The following is a 20,373-nucleotide window of genomic DNA, read 5'->3' as shown; positions in this document are numbered from 1 at the left end:
TGATAACAGCATATAAGTTCTGAGAGATGTGTAACACTGCTCATATTAAATGAGAACCTGAACTTCCATGTTGCAAAATGTTCATCTTTATTTTTCAGATGGTCAGTGTGTCGCCCGACAGCTGAAATATCTCAACAACTGCTTCCCTCGACAAAATGCCCAGAGTCAAAACCCTATCCCCACATCATTTTGAATAGATCCCTATGTATTTTGTCTCAGATGTTTCCTCACAATTATTTTTTCTTCAGAAGATATTTGCTAACACAAATTATTATGGTATAAATATTCTTTGTTGGAGATATGCACATAGCAGCCATGCATCACTGCATCGCATTTCCTTCCTCCTGTCACTCAGTCTCTTCCTTCTCTTCTCCTCAATCCGGTGCTTTCTTCTTCTCCCTTTCCACCACCTCCTTCTATCTTCACCCTGTCTTCTTCTATCTGTCTTTCCTCATATGTTACCTCCATCCTTTCCCACTCCTCCCTCCTCGCTGCACTCGTCCACTCCCCCTCTCCCTCCACAGTGTCTCTTACCTTTTTCCTCCCTCCTCTCGTCATGTGCTGTCACTCCTCGTCCCTCTTTTCTCCGGCATCCCTCCCTCCCTCCCTCCTGTCTCTCACCAGAGGTGAAATGCTGTACTCTTCCTGAAGTCATTTCTATGTTAATGAGTTTCCGTGTGAGATAACGCAGGCAGCGAGGGCCTCGGACACACACACACACACACACACACACACACACACACACACACACACTGGCAGAGCAAGTGAGAAGGATGATAGGACCCGTCACTGCGCTCTGTTGATCTGTTCATGCATTTATTTATCTGTAATCCCTCTTTCTCCCACTCTCTTCACTTTTCTTTCTCCATATTTGTTTACGGTGGCTTTAATTCCTGTGTTTCCTCCTCTGGTTATTTCATAGTCACTACAGCAACCCTCCATTCCATCAGCCAGTCACTCACACTGTCAATTCATCAGTCACTTAATTAATGTGGAATGGCACTTAGGTACTGACATACTGACATCTACAGATCATCCTAAAACACTGTCCTTACATTAAATACTCATTGCGTCTTTTGTCAGCTATATATGTGTGTGTGTTCATTCAGAAATAAACATGCTACCAGTAAATAAACACATTCAAATAACAATTAGAGAGTGAGAGTACGTTTCTTTATTCCTCCCTGCAGTCCTGTCCTCCTCTCATTGGTCTCCAGTGGAGAGGACAGGCTTCACTTCATAGCTTAAACAGGCAATACAATGAGCTTTAAAACACACACACAGACACACACACACACACACACACACACCCCTCATAAAGACATTTACACATGCTTATATGTGCACACATTTGCACATGAGAGCGTCACGTGAACATCGACATAAACACATACAAATGCCTGCAGTACATAGGCTGAGCACACGTACTCGTGCACACACACACACAAACACACACACGCACGCGTTCTTCTTCAGTGTGTGGAGTGAACTGTGAAGCTCAGACCGCCTTGTGTGGAAGCCTCGCTGGAGTGGAATCATTAAAAACGGTCCGTGGCTCTTTAAGTGGCGTCTCTGCTTCTCTCCCGGGCGCGATTCTTCATGCATCGCTTGCCAATCTCTCTTTCTCCCCTAACCCCCCCTCCCACCCCCCTCCCCTGCTCACCCACCCTCCTCCCCCTCTCTCTCTCTATCTCTTACTCTCCTCTAACTAATCAGTGCGTTGCAGGGGCCACTAAGGCCGAGAACAGAGGAGAGAGAGAAGAATGCAATAATAATTATATAATACATTGTATAATAATACAATAATACAACGTTAACTGTATTAATACGCTAATATACTTCGATTCAGGACCAAGGACAGCGCCTCCAGGCCGCTCACACGTTCAGCACCACGGACAGCGCTCTCTCTCTCTCTCTCCAGGAGCGGCAGCGGCGCGGCAGAGCGGCAGCGACGCGGCAGAGCGGTGCGGCAGAACACCGCCTGTGGGAAGATCTGCATTTAAAGACGCGGTGAACACGTGTGTCGAACATATGATATTGATATGAAGCATGTGCGCGTGTGCGTGCGCGCTCCGACGTGTCAACACAGTGAGTGACGCTGTCATCACGAACTTTGTGTGACTAAACATCAACAAAATGACGCGTCTCCTCCGGAGCTGATGTTTAAACTCCGAACATCCTCCCCGCTCTCTGCCGGAGATTCTCCCGCAGTTTATACCGACGGCGTTGCGGCGGTGGGCGGGGACACGCGGCGGTGACGGGGTCGGTTCAGCTCCTGAAGGGCCGCTGTCACCCGCGAGTCCAATCCGAGCTGAGCCGTGCGGCCTCAGGCGGAGTTTGGGGAGACGCGTGCTGAGTTTTAGTTTGTGTTGGTTGGACCCGTGAGGAGGAGGAGGAGGAGGAGAGGGAGAAGGAGGAGGAGGAAGACGAGCAGCAGGAGGAGGAGGAGGAGGAGGAGGAGGAGGGGGCGGCTGTCATTTTTTCCTCTCATTCGCAGGAGCGGGCACGTTCCTTTCCTCGGGAGCAAGCGGGTGCAGCTGACCGAGCGGGTCCATCTGCAGGCGGCGTGTATGGCCCGGTTCGGCCCGGCTCTGGTCGAGCTCCGGCGGTGAGAGAGAGAGAGAGAGAGAGAGCGAGGAGGAGATTGATGAATCCCGCACGGAGGAGATTTTTATTTGTGCCTCTAACTTAAAACCCCGATGCGTCTCCTCACTGCAGAGACCCGCTGGTAGAACAGATTTACATCATCAGTGTTATTCTCATTATTATTATTATTAAACATCAGCGACTGTTCTGGGGCTGCAGCTGGCGTGCGCACATCTGGAGGAGGGACAGAGAACATGTCAGTGAGTCAACATCTGGAGAGGAGGATAACACACGACGGGTCTCGGCCAGCGTCCGTTCTCTCTTCATAACCGACGCGTCTGGCCTGGATTCATCCTCCATTCATCCAGTGATTCAACAGGAAGAAGGAGAAGAAGAAGAAGAAGGGGGAGAAGAAGAACGCCTCAGCTGCACCCCCCCACCCACCGCCTCACGTCCCTGCTGCTGCTGCTGAGAGACACCGGAGCGGATCCGTCCACCAGCGGTGAGTCCACGGCGGATCTGTCTCAGTGGAACCGGGGGTTTGAATCCCCCCCCATACCCCCCCCATTCACACATTGACGAGCGGTTACATCGGTGAGGACAAACCCAAAACCCAAAGCCATTTTTTTTAATCATGATTATTGTTGTTGTTGTTTCTTTTAAAGATGGAGTCCCCCCCCGCAGACCCCGGCTGTTAGCGGGTAGCAGATTGATGAGGGAGCTGTTTCGGAGGAGCAGCGGCAGAAGTTGAGAAAAGGGAAGAGAGGAAGAGGAAGAGGAGGAAGAGGAGCAGATCTGGTTGCTGCTGGATAACGCGGCTCTCTTTGCGCAGCTGGCCGTGCGTAACCGTGCGTAACCGTGCGACGAATTACGCGCAGGGGGCAGAAGAGGCGGAATGTGGTGTCGCCGTCACCCGGACTGACTGACCGGGGGCAGCGTCGGTTAGTCGAGGACAAGCGGTGGTCGTGAAACCCCCCCTTTCCCCCCTCCCCGGTGTGTGCGTGTGCACGAGGGTGGCGGTGGTGGTGAAAACCCGGTTTTTGATGCGCGAGGAGAAAGTGACGTGCCGCCCCCCCACCTTCCCGCCCTGTGCCGCCACGAGCCTCCCGTCCACTCCACGGACGAGGCAGCCAAGTATTCCATCTTAAACCCCCCCCCCAACCCCCACCCCACCACCACCCTCCCCCCTCCGTTTACCCATTTTTTTCTATTTTATATATATATATTTATATTTATAGATCCATCTCCGAGTGCCTGTCTGTTGAACACCTCACATCCCCCCCCCTCACCCTCACCCCCACCACCCAGACTCTCTCCCAAGTCTCGCGGGATATAAAAGGAAATTAAAAAAGGCAGAATCTATAAGCAGCGAAGGATAGGAAAGGAAAAGAAGAAGAAAGAAATAAATAAAAGACACATAGAGAGGAACCGGAGCCGCCTATATGAAGATGCTGATGTGTGACCGCGGCGTGCAGATGCTCGTCACGACGGTGGGCGCGTTCGCCGCCTTCAGCCTCATGACCATCGCGGTGGGCACGGACTACTGGCTGTACTCCCGCGGGGTCTGTCGCAACAAGAACAGCGGAGACAACGACACCAGCCGCAAGAACGAGGAGGTGATGACGCACTCCGGCCTGTGGCGAACCTGCTGTCTGGAAGGTACGTGATGTGTCTGACCGCCCGGCTCTCTGTCCCTCTGTCTGTCTGTGTGTCTGTCTGTCTGTCTCTCACACACACACAGCTGTCTAACTGCATCTGATGTGTGTGTGTGAGTGTGTGTGGCTGTCTGATTTTCTCTGTCTGTCTTTTCCCCAGCAGTGTCTATCCATGTGTGTGTGAGTGTAGTTCTCTGCTCCTGCCACACGTACACGTACACACACACTCGCACACGTTTGTACTTCTATCTTAGTGAGGACCTTGGCATTATGCCTTCCCAATGGCCCCTAACCATCAACCATCACAACTAACCACCTAACCCTGACCCTAATTCTAACACTTACCCTTAAAAGTCTTAACCATCCAACAAAATGTCCTCACTCCGTAAGTTCTATAGGCTCAGAATGGTGAATATATAGTAGTTTATAGTACAAGCACACACACACAAGAACACACACAAGCAAATATGTGGAGCGTGTTCTCTCTGTGATGCTCTGTCACCACCACCTCTTACCCTATGAATACATAACTCTTATCCTGACCATATCCTACAACTGATTCTAACCAAGGCTGAACCTCCAAGCAGCCACAGAAAGTGAGGACCAGCCCAAATGTCCTCACTTGTCCCACACACACATTCACACAGTGCATCTCTGTGCAGCACATCAAGCAATTTAGGGTTCTTGCCCGCGGACGCTTCAGCATGCGGAATGGGGGGGTTGACCTTCTATTTAGTGGGCGAGCCGCTCCACACCACCTGAGCCTCCCTAACCCTATAAATACCAAACTCTAATTACTTCCCCTAACCCGAACTTTCCCCAAACAGCCCAAATGTCTCAAAATGTCCTCATTCTGTAAATTCTAGACTGAAAATGGTCCTCACAAAGATATCTGTACACACACACACACACACACACACACACACACACACACACACACACACACACACACACACTGTCTGCTTCTGTCTATCTAACACCACAGGAGCTTTGGCGTGCCTAGTGTGCGAGCGTGCATGTGTGTGTGTGTGTGTGTGTGTGTGTTTCCCTCTGTGTGAGTGTGTGTTTGACAGCATCCCATAATCCCTGTAACTCAGTTCTTAAGAAGCTGTCCTTTTCCCTGAATTCACTCTTGCATCCCTCTCCTCTGCCACAGAAAAGAATCAGATAGTTTCCTGCTCTTGTTTGGTTGTCATCACGCTGCATTTATAGCTGAAGGTACAAATAAAGAACTAACAGGCACCAACACAGACAGCTGGCAGCGTTATTAGCAGCTGCAGCGCTAACAAGTACCTGGGTCTCGCACTGAGCGTTGTCGGGAATTTGTTCTTTTTGAAGCCGTGTTGTTGGGAGCCAGGAAAAGACAAAGATTTGGGCAAAGGGAGGAGGGGGCGGAGTCACCTTGGGGGTGCTGGGATCAGGTGTCGGTTTGGCGGCCGCCACAGTTGAGGGACCTGTTGATTTATGCAAACACACCCCGATTTACCTTGTTACTTCTATAACAGACTGGATTTAGGGAAGGTCACTGGCCGTTGGGAGAATGGAGAATGTTCTGTTGTGGGAACACGTGTTGACTTTGTGTTTCTGGAGGGAAAGGTTGGTCTTTTTTTTCTCAATATCCGACAGTCAGCTCCAGAAATGCTGTTATTACCTATGAGAACTGCTGCCAGTCACAAGTGTATCAATATAATTTCTGTAGTGAAGTCAGAAGTGTAATCTGTTATATTTAAGTGAGCTGATAAAAGCACAAATGAGCTTAAATATAGCTCCAGTGGATCTTAGAGACTTTAGAGATGTTTTCAGACGTTTTCAGACATGACCTGCGGGTAGAATCTGGTGAATCGGCTACGGAGTTTACCCAGAGTTTTCCTTTCACACATGCACAGCTCAGTGGGAGCTTCACAGACGAGTTCACAACAGCATCAAATCCTCTGCATCATTCCGGCGAGGGGTGGATCAGCCGGGTGCAGCAGGCAGAGACAGGAAGTGACGTATTCACTCCGCTGCAGAGATCACAGGATCATGTTTAAAGCACCCGACCCTGTCGTCACCGCTGTTTCACCTGGAGATATATGTTTCCTTTTTGTCGCGTGTTAGAAGCGAGTTCCCAGGGTTCCCAGTTTGAATCCCAGCTTTCTGTTTGTGTGTTCTCTGTGGGTTTGGGTGGGTTTTCTTCAGCTTCCTCCCACAGTCTAAAAACTCGCAGATTGGAGTGAGATTAATCTGAGACTTTAAATTGACAGTAGATATGAATGTGAGCGTGAATGGTTGTCTCTGTATGTCGGCCATCCAATACTTAGTCATATACAGTCTATGGGTATAGACCCCGCCTCTGGCCCGATGTCAGCTGAGGACTAGTGGTACAGATGATGGACAGACGGATGCATGAGTTTGAACATGTAGGAGGAAGGGGCAGTGACTAAATATAGATATAGACAAAATAAATCAGATGGATGATATGAAGGTAAACAGGCCGTCACTTTTAATTGGACCGCGACATACAAAGCAAGTCAAAGACAACAAGTGAATATATGAAGATGTTAAGAGACTGGTGGGTGTGTTCCTCTTGAGCTCGGAGACGTGTGATCCTGTTTTCCTGCTCCGACGAGGCAGAGACGCTGCAACACAACGATAAAATGTGGCTTATTATGTCGGCAGCAGCTCAAATCACTTGTCTCCGAACCTTGAGTCAAACCCGAGGGAAACCTATAAAACTTGATAATTGGTTGTTTTCATACTGTACGTGTTGCAAATTGCTTGGAAGAGTGTTTCCAATATTAGCAGGTGCTGACACTGTGAACAACCAAATCTGTTCGCTGCAACATGTCTGCCATCTGTCTTCCATCTCAGGCAAGCAGAACCCAGAAACACACGGTTGGATTTGACAAGTGCGAAATCTGTGGTTTGAAAGGAAATGTGTGATTTTGTGTGTGTGTGTGTGTGTGATTCTTCAAAGACAGTCGCACCTTCTCTGTTTAACACCAGAATAGAAACGTGATCAAGAGAATCACAGTGGTGCTCAGCAAAGAAACAAGGATATATCATCTGGCAACCATGAATCCATCCCTTATATGTTCCACTTTTGAGGGTTGGTGGGGGGGGGGCTGGAGCTGGTGCCAACCCCAGGTGACATTGGGGGAAAGGTGGGGTTCACCCTGGACAGGCTGTCAGCGTATCACAGGGCCGACATATGGAGACAAGCAATTTAGAGTCTCCAATTCACCTAACCTGAGTCTGCATGTCTTTGTACTGTGGAAGGAAACCGGATTACCTGGAGAAACCCAAACAAACACAGGGAGAACAGGTAAATGCAGCATAGAAAGACCCCAGCCCAACTGGTATCCAAACATTTGACCTTTTTGCCATAAACTTATGTCTATACCAGCAGCCACTGCATTCCTAAAGCCAGCTGTAGCTCAACACGCTAAAAACACAAGAAACTGTTCACTGACCCCAGCAGCTGGACCCAGTGACCACGCAGCACCTGTTGCTCTGCAGAGTCTTGTAGGTGTTATTTTTAGGCCTGTTCCTGGTTTGCATGTTAACAACACAAAGGCCAAACATGCTGCTGCTGCTGCACACACCAAGATAAAACTCAAACCACTCCCCCCTGAATCTCTAGCTCCCTCTACACCAGCAAACAGGCTCAGTTCCAAACATGTCTTATTCTTTCCTGAGGGCTGAGGGTGCGCAGGGGTCAAACTTCACAGGAAGTGCAGTTTGCATGATATATCATTTACATAATTTAATTTTGGGGCAAGAAAACTTTTCAATTACCATTAAAAAACGTTGCCTGAAGTTGGAGTGTGTTGTTTCTGCACGTGTGTGTGTTTGTGTCTGTTGCAGCCAGACACAATCATCTGATTCTGGAGGGCATAGCAGGCTATTACAGGGCCAGATGGCGCAGGTATAAGGCTGTATTGAAAACACACTCTCATTTACATACACAACGAAACACATACATGCACACACACACACACAGGCACACAAACACACGTGCACACTTGTAATTGAATGAATAAATTGATAAGTTCTTGGATATTCCCGAGCTGCCACATAAGAACAGCCGTGGGAGCAGTACACACAGATAAACACAATGTCAGCACAAAGTCAGTGCATGCACACACATGAACACGCACAGTTACACACACACACACACACACACACAGGCTCACATGCAACAGACACAAAAAAACATGCAGATGCACAAATCCCCCCTCATGCGCACACACACACACACACACACACACACACGGACACACAATAGTGCAACCAAAGGGAATACGTTACCATTTATGCCTCCTCTCATTCTGCCCATCTTATCCCCACTTCACTCGTTCCTGCGTCCCCGGTTGTCACAGTTTTATAATTCATAAACGCCTCATAAACTGACAGCAAATGGATGTTTCTGACTGGCGTACATGTGGCTTGTCCTCTGCCCGACATCAGAGAGCGAGTGGAGGGAGGGGGGGGGGAGATGGAACGAGAGAGGTGGGGGGTGGAGGTACATCGTGTATGCGGTGTTCTTGCAGTAAATGTATGGAGCAGTCATGCATACGTACTGCGCTGCACATATAGCGTGCACAACGGTTTCCTGTGGCACAGTTTGCTTAACTGAAGGGAGGAAGCCTTGAGAATCATCCGGTGGAGATGATTTTTGCATCTATTTCAGTGGAAGTGGCCTTAAATTTTGTAAAATCATACATAAATGCTATTATTTTACACGTGGTCTCAACGTGGAACTGGTGGGATCTCTCCTGTTTTATTTGGCAGCTCGTATTTCAGTCAGGAAAGACGTTTAGAGAAAGAGATCAGAATGAACCTTATTGTGAACAGAGGCTTAGACTTTAGATCTTGGACCCCAGCAGGAAAAAGAAGGAAGCAGCTTTATGAACAAGGTGTTTTTGAGGGAATGGAGCAAGATGGTAGCACGAAGGCTTCTGATTGGACGGGTTGAGGAGAGATGAACAGGTATCCAGAGTTTAGGAGGTTCAGATTCAGAAGCTGGATCAAAATTCAAAGAGATTCCTCGTAATTATGAATAAATAATGAACACAAGCACATTGTTATTCTAGGCAAATGTGAACCACGGCTAAATCCACATACCTGAAACTGCAGAGAATTAACATGAGCAGGACCAGCATGGTGTCAACAGGACGCACACGGAATTATGAATGAGAATAACCCTCAAAGCTTCAACACTTACAGAAATTACATCTTTATTTTTACAATAATTCAAAGCAACTTCATACATATATCATTGAAAGCGTGAGTGAAGAAATTCATCTCTCCAAAAAGACAAGACTGGAACAGAGATACCAGATATTAATCTGCAGAAAATAAAATGTTCTGTGCTCCCTTCAAAAACAGTCTTTGCTAAATCCAGGTAGAGGAAATTAAGTCCTGGTCATGTCCCGGAGAGCCTGTGGGATCCAAATGACATGTTAATAACATTTGTAAATAAGCTCCTTGTCAAGTGAAGGAGCTTTAGTGTATTATAGTATTTGTGTGACTGTGTGTGTGTGAGTGTGTGTGTGTGTGTGTGTGTGTGTGTGTGTGTGTGTGTGTGTGTGTGTGTGTGTGTGTGTGTGTGTGTGTGTGTGTGTGTTTGTGTGTATGTGCATGTGGTCAGGTTGGAATTTGTTGCCTGCAGCGAGTGTTTGCGTCTCCGCAGGTGTACTGGGAGGTTAAGTTCCCCCCCTGTGATAAATGGGCACGAGAAATCCAGGAAATGAGAAGAGAAGCACGGGGGGGCGGGAAGCTGGAGGATGGAGGCAGAGCATGAATGAGGAGAGACCAGAACCTGCATGAATGAAACAGTGGCGAGCGGCGCTGGGTGGAAAGTGATGGATGAGCCGTGCATGTCCTCGGTCGCAGCTGAATCTCGGGGGAGCCAGTGGCCTCGGCGGGGATCTAAATGATCACCTGGTAATAGAGAGGAGAGGGTTTTAGGCACGGACGGGGACAAAGTGATCCCCAGGTGGCTGCCGGAGGAAGGAGAGAGAGCGAAGAAAGCAGGAGCTCGGGGGAAGAAGAGGAAGGACGGAATGAAAAATGAGGTCACTGCACAGGGAGATGGGTATTAATTAAAGATGTTGGGTGTTTGACCGAGTCTGGGAGAGAAACAATCAGCTGACAGGGCGGCACTGAGGGAAAGGTAGAGCGGGAAGAGAGAGAGAGAGAGACGGAGAAAAGAGGGGGAGAGGATCATACCTTAAATATCATTTGAAGTGTTGAATCTTTATATCTTTTATAGTTTTTCTTTAATTTGGTTTGACCTCACAGACGTTCTGATGCAGAATTAGAGACGAGTGAAGAACAGATTCCACAACAGTGTGTGACATCGTTCCAGAAGAGTGGAGGCTGCCATGGCAACGTATTAATGTCCCAATGTTTTTGTTCTCAGTGTAATCGTCATGTGTCCACATACTTTTGGCCGTGCGATGTAGTCGGATGCTGGAAGCAGGCGTGCATGAAAGAGAGAAGACACAAGAGAGGATGAGGCAAAGTGAAAAGGGATGAATGGATGTTTCAGAACGAGGGGAGAGCAAAGGAGGTAGGGTAAAGGAGGCTTGATGAGGAGACTTGAAACAGGAACAGACAGATGTTTTGGGGAAAGAGAGAGAGAGAGCGAAAGAGAGAGAGGAGAAACATGGGCGGATTTAAGGAAGAACAGACAGAGAACTAAGGAGAAGAAGAGAGAGAAAGAGGACAGGTGTGCAACCAAGCAGAACCTGTCTCGTTCTCTTTCATCAGCCATCACCGTGGAAACTAGCCTCTCTCTCTCCTTCTCCTTCCCTTTCTCTTTCTCTTTCTCTCTCTCTCTCTCTTTCCCTTCGCCTGGAACGAGGTAATAAGAGAGAGAGAGCGAGGTAGCGAGTGAGCGAGCGAGAGGAAGAGGCACAGTCACCCACACTGAGCTGTCAGAGCCGCTCTGAGGAAACAAGCAGTCCAATTTGCTCTGCTTTTCAACTTCCTCCCTGTTCTCCCTCGCTCACTCCTTCCTCTTCTGTTTTCTAGTTGACGAAACCCTATATGTCCGGAGCGCATGTGGCCGTGTGTGCATGTGGCCGTGTGGAGACAAGGCAGCTCACATGCAGCGTTTGGAACCTCACGCCATCTGATCAGCAGCTTGTCTTAGAACAAGGTTTCACTGATATTGAGATGGTCCCAAAAATGTTTTATGGTTTCATATAAGCAAATGAAGAAAAACCACAACATGTGTAGGTAAACATACAGAGTCTTGGCATTCAGTGTTTTTGTCGTGTCATTTGGAGTATTCCGGTGTTTGTGTGTCTGTGTGTGTGTGTGTTTCAAGGACAAGCAGCGTCACTATCATGGGGGCATGTAGACAAACTGTTTTTCGTGTTTGTCTACTTTTTAACCTTGATTCAGGCTCTGTGTTTTCTCGTTGAGTATTTTTCACTGTTTTGTATTCGTACTACACCACTTCTACTTTTTACCAGCTGAACCAAAGTGACCCAGTTGATTTGGTTGAATTCAGATGAGTTGTCAGTGTTGATATGACGGTGTACATGCAGATGAACAAACAAAAAGACGGGGTGAAACATAACCTCCATGACGGCGATAATAAATGGTTTAAGGTAATATAACAGTTAATGAGGCCTATATGTTCACATTATTATTTTTTATTTATTATTATCATTTAGTTTATTCTTCCATTAATGCTCTGAGGTCACAGCTCCGTGCTTTCTAATCGTACACGAGGGGGGGGCAGCCATGTTCATGTGTGTGCATGTGTCTGAATGTAAGTGACAGAAGCAGCACACTGGGCCCAGTAGGAGAAACTAAGCCCTGTGCCACATGAGATAAAACATACAGACACACACATGCACACACACACATGCACACACTGGACTCCCATCCCCACTGGCCACGACCCATAATGCCTTTCTGCGGCTGTGGTTGCAGCTCCCCTCGGGCCACCCTGACCTTTGTTAGGCAAATGTCTCTTGATAGATGTTCCCACTGCGCTTGCTGTGTGTGTGTTTGTGTTGTGCGTGTGTGTTCATGTGTTTTGTAGTTAATTAGACCAAAAAAAGGAAGGTATGTCCTTAACACACACTCATACACCTACACAGGCTCGTACATACACACAAATGGCCCGAAAACCAGTGGTACGTGACCTCAGAGGAACAAAACAACAGTGACACAGTCGGTCGTGATTACAAATGCGCAGCGTGTCAGTGTGTGTTCGAGGGAATTTGTAATGGAAGGAATGGGCAGTTTCTTCTAGTTCCTCACTGCGGGTGGAACAATGTGTGGAAAATATTGCACATTACTTTCAGTGTATGTTCGACTCCAGACCGTTCAAGCCCACTGAACAGGAAGTCCAATTATTTTTCTGGCCAGATGAGATCATATCGAGACTGTGAGGATTTATCTCTAACTGACAGAAGAGTGACTCTGTTTACATGGACACCAGGAGTCCGACGGTTGACCTTATTAGGAAGAACACATTATTTTAAACACTAGCAATATTCATTAATCCATGAAAACCCTTTTACGTGAGTTCTCTTGCTGTAAAACTGCCTTTTATTCCTGTAGTTTAAGTTTAAAACCATCCACAGCTTACATTAAGTATTTACAGATTTATATTCACAGAGATATATTTTATACGTTTGATTATTTACTCCAGAATCTTTACAACAGTTCAAATGATTTACTGAATCTGCCTCACTCACCTGTATCTGAGTCCAAGTCCTTCCAGCCTCTGATTGGTCAGTTCAGACACATGTGACGTGGGCTGACATTGTAAAGAGGAAGTAGGTTGTTAAGATGCTGGAGGTGGAAAACAGTGAAGAGCGGATGCTTGTTGTGAATTGGAATTAATATATAGCGATAACATAGCTGTTGTCCTTTCCGTGCATGTGTGTGTGTGTGTTAAGCTAATCTTTATTGAAGTGTGTCATCACCAGAGACACTCAGTGTGTGTTATTATTAGTGTGTCTGTGTGTTTTTGTGTGTGTCCACTTTACACCGTGTTTATTCGGCCGTGATGTAGGCCACCGAGAGTGAAATAAAAGCAGCCGTATATCTCTCTGTTCCTATTCTCCGTGTCATTGTGTGAGGCCGTTTGTTGCTCCATAAATCAGAACGGTTCAATACAAATCCGTCCGTTTAAAAGGCAGGAGCTATAATGAATTCCCTGGCTGACAAACAGGAGGCAGAGCTCTGACTGATGATGCTTTACACCTTGATGTGTCTGGCAGGGGCAGCTAAGGTCTGCGTTACCTTCTGTGACTCCTCACGGCTTCTATCACCCAATTACACAAGGCCACGTGATCAGATAAAGCAAAACAGCGTCCTGCACTTTCCTCATTGTCAACAACTCCCAGAAAGAGACGGAAACCAACAACAACTTGACCTCTATGAAAAGTTGTGTCAGTGTAGATAAAGTCGACTGTTCTGATCACTCAGTCCGGCAATAATTACACACGTATACACAACTAATGTGTTTAGATCCTCATCTGAAAATATAATTTTTATCAGGCATAATTAGGGAAACAATACCTACGAGTGTGTGAAATTTGCCTGATTGAATTTAAGGGAACTATTGGGCCTAGTTGATTTAGGCCCTTAAATGGGGCTTATTGTCAATAACCAAATACAGAATATTGCAGGCATGTTATTGAATTTGTCTTAAATCTGTGATATTATCAGTTTATTTAAGACTCTCTATTGACGCAACCAATCAGAAAGTATTAACATTAAACAGAACCAGAGAATTTTAGCCTTTTGTAATTGGAAAAGACAAAGTTTATGTATATAGTCATATTTATATTTAATTTTCCTGTAGATGTGGATTTTCAGCTGTGAACGGTTGTGCGAAGATTATCCCTGCGCTGTACTTTTGTGTATTTGTCGAATTACAGCTTTTTCCTTGAGACTTTAATTAACACAAAACTTTTTACCCAATTTTTACAGAATATAACTTTGTCAAATTCCAGATATCAAAGACTGTACTTTTCAGTCTCAAAGTTACGGCCACGACTGCAACGAGCTGCATGAATCGACATTTCCTGAATGTGGCTCCTGGAAAGAACTTCTTCATATGCAAATAAGCAATTAGGTTGAGTCGTTCATTTGTTCATCAGCAGCCTCGATCCTTCGTTTCTCTCCAATTCCCCCCGCGCCATTTTACCACCGCACCACTTTCAACCAGCACTTCCTCTTTCTCCATCCGCCTTCATCTTCCTTTCACCCCCCAACCCCCACCCTCCTCTCTCTCATATCCCCTGTGGTGTTGACCATGTGCGAATGGGTCTGAATGATGGGTGGGAATGAAGCTACACACACACACACACACACACACACACACACACACACACACACACACACACACACACACACTTACAGGATGGTCATGTGTGTTTGAGGAGAATGAGTCACTCTGCCTGACACACGCTCGTAGGAGACTGCATCCTAGTCAATACTACACACACACACACACACACACACACACACACACACACACACACACACACACACACACACACACACACACACACACCCACACACACCCACACACACCTCCACCTCTACTGACACACATATATAAACACTAGATAAAGGTGGCTGAAGGCTTTTACTTACATCCATGATTGATCGTGTTCATGTATCAATTTAATGAGCTTGATTCGCGCGTGTGTGTTAGTGTACACTTGATGTCGCATTTTAGAAGCTGTGTGTGTTTTTGTATTCAAAGTTGTGTGTGTGTGTGCTGGGTGTGATAAGGCTTTTCATTAGTGTTTCCCACACAAAGCCTGAAGGCTACAGCCCTGCATCATCTGTCATCTGTCTATCTCTCCCTCTATCTTTATCTCTCTTTCTCTCAGTCTCTCTATCCCTCTATCTCTATCCATCTCTATCTCTCTATCTTTAGCCATCTATCTATCTATCTATCTATCTATCTATCTATCTATCTATCTATCTATCTATCTATCTATCTATCTATCTATCTATCTATCTATCTATCTATCTATCTATCTATCTATCTATCTATCTATCTATCTATCTATCTATCTATCTATCTATCTATCTATCTATCTATCTATCTATCTATCTATCTATCTATCTATCTATCTATCTATCTATCTATCTATCTATCTAGTTATATCTGCTTTCGATGTAATTTCATGTCTGTGTACGGGATGTAAATGTTCACTGAAGAGTCATTGTTGACAAAATCCTTAAATCAAACACACAATTCATCTGATTAGTCGTTTAATTAAAACACAACTGACTCATTATTTCATTTGAAGACATTAGTGGTGACTGTAGTTGATCTTACCTGACACAGCCAGTGGCTGCTGATTTCATGACAAGAGACAATGTTCACAATTTGAATATAATTTATTTATTAATTGCTTGTTTTGATTCACTGACAATGAGAAATCATGTGCAGAAATCTGACCTTCAGCTGGACTGTTAGAGGACAAAATACCTAAAACCAGGATGATGGATTGAACGAGTTAATGCAGATCGATGTTGACTTCCACTGAGGATTTGTCTGTGTGGTTAATAATATTCCAAATTTCAATGACTGCTGTAAATCCATTGTTTTTAATTAGCAGAAATAGAATTTCACTCACTCAGATTTTCCTCTCGTGTGACATTAAAGATCTGAACTGAACGGATTTGTGTTTCTCCGCTGCAGGAACATTCAGAGGAGTGTGTAAGAAGATTGATCACTTCCCAGAAGATGCTGACTATGAAGCAGATGCTGCTGAATACCTCCTCCGTAAGTCTGATATGAACACACACACACACACACACACACAATGCATGGACACGTGTGGATATCCATTGTGTGAGTGGACTATTGCTGGTTTGAGTCATGTACACACAGCAGAGTAAATCATTGCAGATGAGATAAGATGGAGAGTGAATAGATGGATGTCAGAGACCCTGTGTGTATTGTTCAGCTTTCACCTGCAGACACAAGCAAGACGGATGGACAGAGGGTAAAATGGGGAGAACAAGAGATATAAACAGATGCTGGAGTTTTATCTACAAAAACATAAGAAGAACAAGAAAAAAAAGACATTGCCTTGATAAGAAAATGACAAAATATAAAAGAGGAAGCGCCTTGTTATTTCTAGATACATCAAAAGAGTAATAGGACAGAAGTAAAAAATTATGCGGCCTCAAAGATGGAGAGAGCGGAGGGAGGCTCTCTCTGTTTCTCCTCCCTCGGTAAACATGGAGAAAAGATGGACAGAATGAGAAAACGGCAACAAGAAAGAAAGAGAAAACAGATTTAGCCTGTGCCTATTTCTCATTGCTCCACTGAACACAGAACAACATCCCCAGAGGCGGCCAATTAGATCGCAGGCCTCAGAGCCGGCCAGCCAATGGGAAGCGGGAACCTAGTGACCGGCATTTCATACAGCCCAGGGGTGTGGGCCAATGGGGTGGGGTCTGTACACTCAACCGCACAACGCCATTGGTCACAGCAGCTGTCAGTCACACAGGATATGCTATGGAATGTAATAAGAGAAACAAACGCATTGAGAAATTACATTTACAATTAGTGGCTCGTTAAATACTGGAAAACGCTGATATATGCCTGAGTACCGCAAGTTCTAAAAATATATAAACATATGTAAATAGAGAGAAACGCACATCTTTGTTCTGCACGACAAGCTGTTTGCAAATATCCGTCAATATGCTGTCACATGGTGCTCACACATGGGTCCTGGCAGAGATCTCACTCCCACTGCAGCCTTGCTCTCAGACTTCCTATTTTGCCTCACATATGTGTCAGTGCGACTCTCCATCTGTCTTGGTTTTTGTCCATCGTCTTGCTCTACATCCATCTCTCCTTCTCCCACCCCCCACCCCACCCTTCATCCAGTCATCCTCTCTCCCTCTCTCTCTCTCTCTCTCTCACTCCCTCTCTCTCTCTCTCTTTCTCTCAAGTCCTCTGAATGCTTTAACATGTTCTGGATTCAGACTCAGTCAAGCGTGTGGCAGCACGCTGGCTCGTGTGTTTGTGCATGTCTCAAGTGTGCATGTGTGTGCATGTGTGTGTGTGTGTGTGTGTGTGTGTTTTGTACAGTAAGGGACACATTTTTCGTTGTTTCTGCAGCACAGCGGATTTAAAATGGAACATTTACTTTGACACTAAAGTAGAGACTTTTATCTTTTAAGAGAGTTTAAGAAAACTCACATTGGGATTGTAGGAATTCTGACACTTTTATACATAATCTCTCAACCACATTTACATTGTGACCCTGAATACTAAATAAATAGTAAACAAACATGGACGACACACATCCACTTCCTCCCACTATCAGGAAATGAAACCAAATTATCCTGGACACAAACGCTGCCATTTTTCAAACTGTGATGTAGCGATCGGGGGAAGGAGCCACGGTACCGAGGTCCCGCTGATACTTGCGCTCAATCTAATTTTTTAACTTGAATTATAATATAGCAAGGCTTTTAATGATGCTATTCATCACAGGCAGCACCTTAATTGTAGATAAAATATTGTTACATGGCAGAAAGTAGAACTTTAATTCATTTTAGGGTCATTTAATAAAGATATTATTGCAAAACATGGTTTAAAATAAATTAATACGAATAAAGAGTGCATGCAAAACGGAGAGATAATTGTTCCTTTCCTGTGATTCTCTGTTTAGATTCTCAGTTCTCATCTTCCACCTTGAAATCACTAGGGTGCTCTCTTTTTCTAATACACTTCTGGAGACTACGATCATACAAACAATAACAACAGACATATATTTTGATATGCTGTATATGTGCTTGTTGTATCAAACCCTCCACACTGGATTCTCACAATGTCATAAATCTTCTTTTCTTTAGCTCCAACGTGAATCATCAGTTTCATTCTGTGGAGCCTGAAATGCACCATGTTTTAATGTTGTGTTTTGGTTTGTGTGTGTGTGTGCAGGTGCTGTGCGTGCCTCCAGTATCTTCCCCATCATGAGTGTGGGTCTGCTGTTCCTGGGGGGGCTCTGCGTGGCCGCCAGTGAGTTTTACCGGAGCCGACACAACGTCATCCTCAGTGCAGGAATCTTCTTCGTCTCCGCAGGTTAGTGTCTCCACACGCACGTGTGTGTGTTTGTGTGAATGTGTGTCTCTGTACTTGTTGTATAGCTGGGAAGTGCAGTCGATCATCAGTGCACCGTTATATTAACAAGAAGTAGGTCCAGGCACAAAGGCATGTTTCTTTACTAAAGCCTTTTTAAAACCATAAACACTGAAACCACGGATATTCCCACAACAAAAAGAGCTGATAATTATAATGTAATAGAAAATTAATAATAAATTAAGGAGTAAAAGTATTTTTGGGAAAAAACTACACTAACATACAAAAGGCGAACTCAAGGACATCCTTGTTTACTGGGAGAGGAAAACAACACACACAGAAGAGAGAGATAAGGGAGAACTGGGAATCCTGGAGGATCCATTACATCTGGAATGATGGCACCAACAGTCGAGAGAGGGAGAGAGGAAGAGAGAGAGAGAGAGAGGAGAGATACACACAACCTGGACGCTCAGAAAGAAAAGAGTTAGATGCAGAAGTTTTACATGGACTCTACTGCATCACCATGACAAATCCTAGAGCCAGCATTGAGATACAATGATGGTCACTGTATCCGAGACAACGAGGAGGAGGCTTTGTTGTGTGTCTCTGAGAGTGTGTGTCTCTCAGAGTGTGAGTGTGTGATTGTGTGTACCTGTGAGACCGTGCAGCCACTTGAAGCAGAGGACATGCAACACTCAAATATTTGTGGAAGGAGCCCGTCAGGCATCTCAAACACACAGAGCGTTGAACACTGCAGCTGATTAATCAATCACCAAGAATACCACCAAGCCGCCGTGATGCACTGTGACGGTGTGAGACAGCAAACACACACATAACACAGAGTCGCACACATAATCCGTCACATGGATGCTGACACTTACAGTCTCTCGTAAACACACACACACACACACACACACACACTTATGCTCTAGCCCCTGACACACAAAGGGCTATAATTGCTGTTCAGTGGGATGTGTAGGGTCCCATTAGGATTTGTCGTAAATTTATGAAGCCAAATTGGTAATTATTTACCACAATAGTGTGGGGCTGATTCTGGTTAATTACAGCTGGCTAATTGTCCCCATTCTGTGCGTTCCACCACACTGCATGAACACTGTACTGTGGACTAATGATATGGAATAAGAGAGCCCAGCTGTGTGCAATGACTCTCTGCAGTGTTTCCATCGAGCTGCACTCCCCCTCTCTCCCCCCCCTCTCTCTCTCTCTCTCCGATGACACGCTCTCTTTACTTTTCTTTTTTTCTATTTGTCCGTCTCTCCATCACTTCTCTTCTCGAAACCTGTTCTCTCCGTTTCACTCTTTACTGCGTCGTCCTTTGTATCGTCTCACCTGCGATGGACGACGGCATCGGTCACATGTTCACCTCCCGGCTCATGACTTAAGTGTTAATTAGCAAATGTAACAGGGGCCATAATATGATGGTGAACATGATGAGCGTTTTACCAGTAGCACGCTGGTAAAAGCTCCAGCTGGATGGGTGGATTTAATTGGATAAATTCACAAAAGGATAAAAGACAATAAAACCATTTAATAAGAAAGAGGGATAAGTACAATTCATCTTTCCTTTCGTCTCTTTCAGGCCTCAGTAACATCATTGGAATTATAGTCTACATCTCCGCCAACTCGGGCGACCCGGGTCAGAGCGACAGCAAGAAGTCCTACTCCTACGGCTGGTCCTTCTACTTCGGAGCCCTCTCCTTCATCATGGCGGAGATGGTGGGCGTGCTGGCCGTGCACATGTTCATCGAGAAGCACCGCAAGCAGCGAGCCAAGTCCCGCACCGAGCTCATCAAGAAGTCCGCCTTCAGCCGCATCCCCTCCTACCGCTACCGCTTCCGGCGCCGCTCCAGCGTGCGTTCGTCCGAGGCCCCCAGCCGCGACACCTCCCCCCTGGGGAAGGGGGGCTACACGGGGCCCGCCGCCTCCGAGATGCCCATGTACACGCTGAACCCGCGCGAGGCGGGCAACGCCGGCACCAAGCCGGGCGGCGGCATGGGCGGGCTGCTCAACTCGGAGAGGGAGTTCCTCCAG

The 20,373-nt window shown here is 46.0% G+C and overlaps 1 protein-coding gene across 1 annotated transcript in view; it reads left to right on the top strand.

Annotated features, from left to right (window-relative positions):
- Window positions 1–4,028: 4,028 nt before the first annotated feature.
- Window positions 4,029–20,373, top strand: part of cacng3b (calcium channel, voltage-dependent, gamma subunit 3b) — an 18,785-nt gene continuing 2,440 nt past the window's right edge. The window contains exons 1-3 of the mRNA XM_061090331.1: window positions 4,029–4,245; window positions 15,922–16,005; window positions 18,184–18,324. Of these exons, the coding sequence (XP_060946314.1) occupies window positions 4,029–4,245; window positions 15,922–16,005; window positions 18,184–18,324 (442 nt within the window). The remainder of the gene's footprint in view (window positions 4,246–15,921; window positions 16,006–18,183; window positions 18,325–20,373) is intronic.

The sequence above is a fragment of the Limanda limanda genome, chromosome 17, assembly GCF_963576545.1.
Source record: "Limanda limanda chromosome 17, fLimLim1.1, whole genome shotgun sequence".
In the NCBI taxonomy this organism is placed as follows: Eukaryota; Metazoa; Chordata; class Actinopteri; order Pleuronectiformes; family Pleuronectidae; genus Limanda; species Limanda limanda.
Note: the sequence above shows the minus strand (reverse complement) of the source record. Positions and strands in the feature narration are given on the sequence as shown.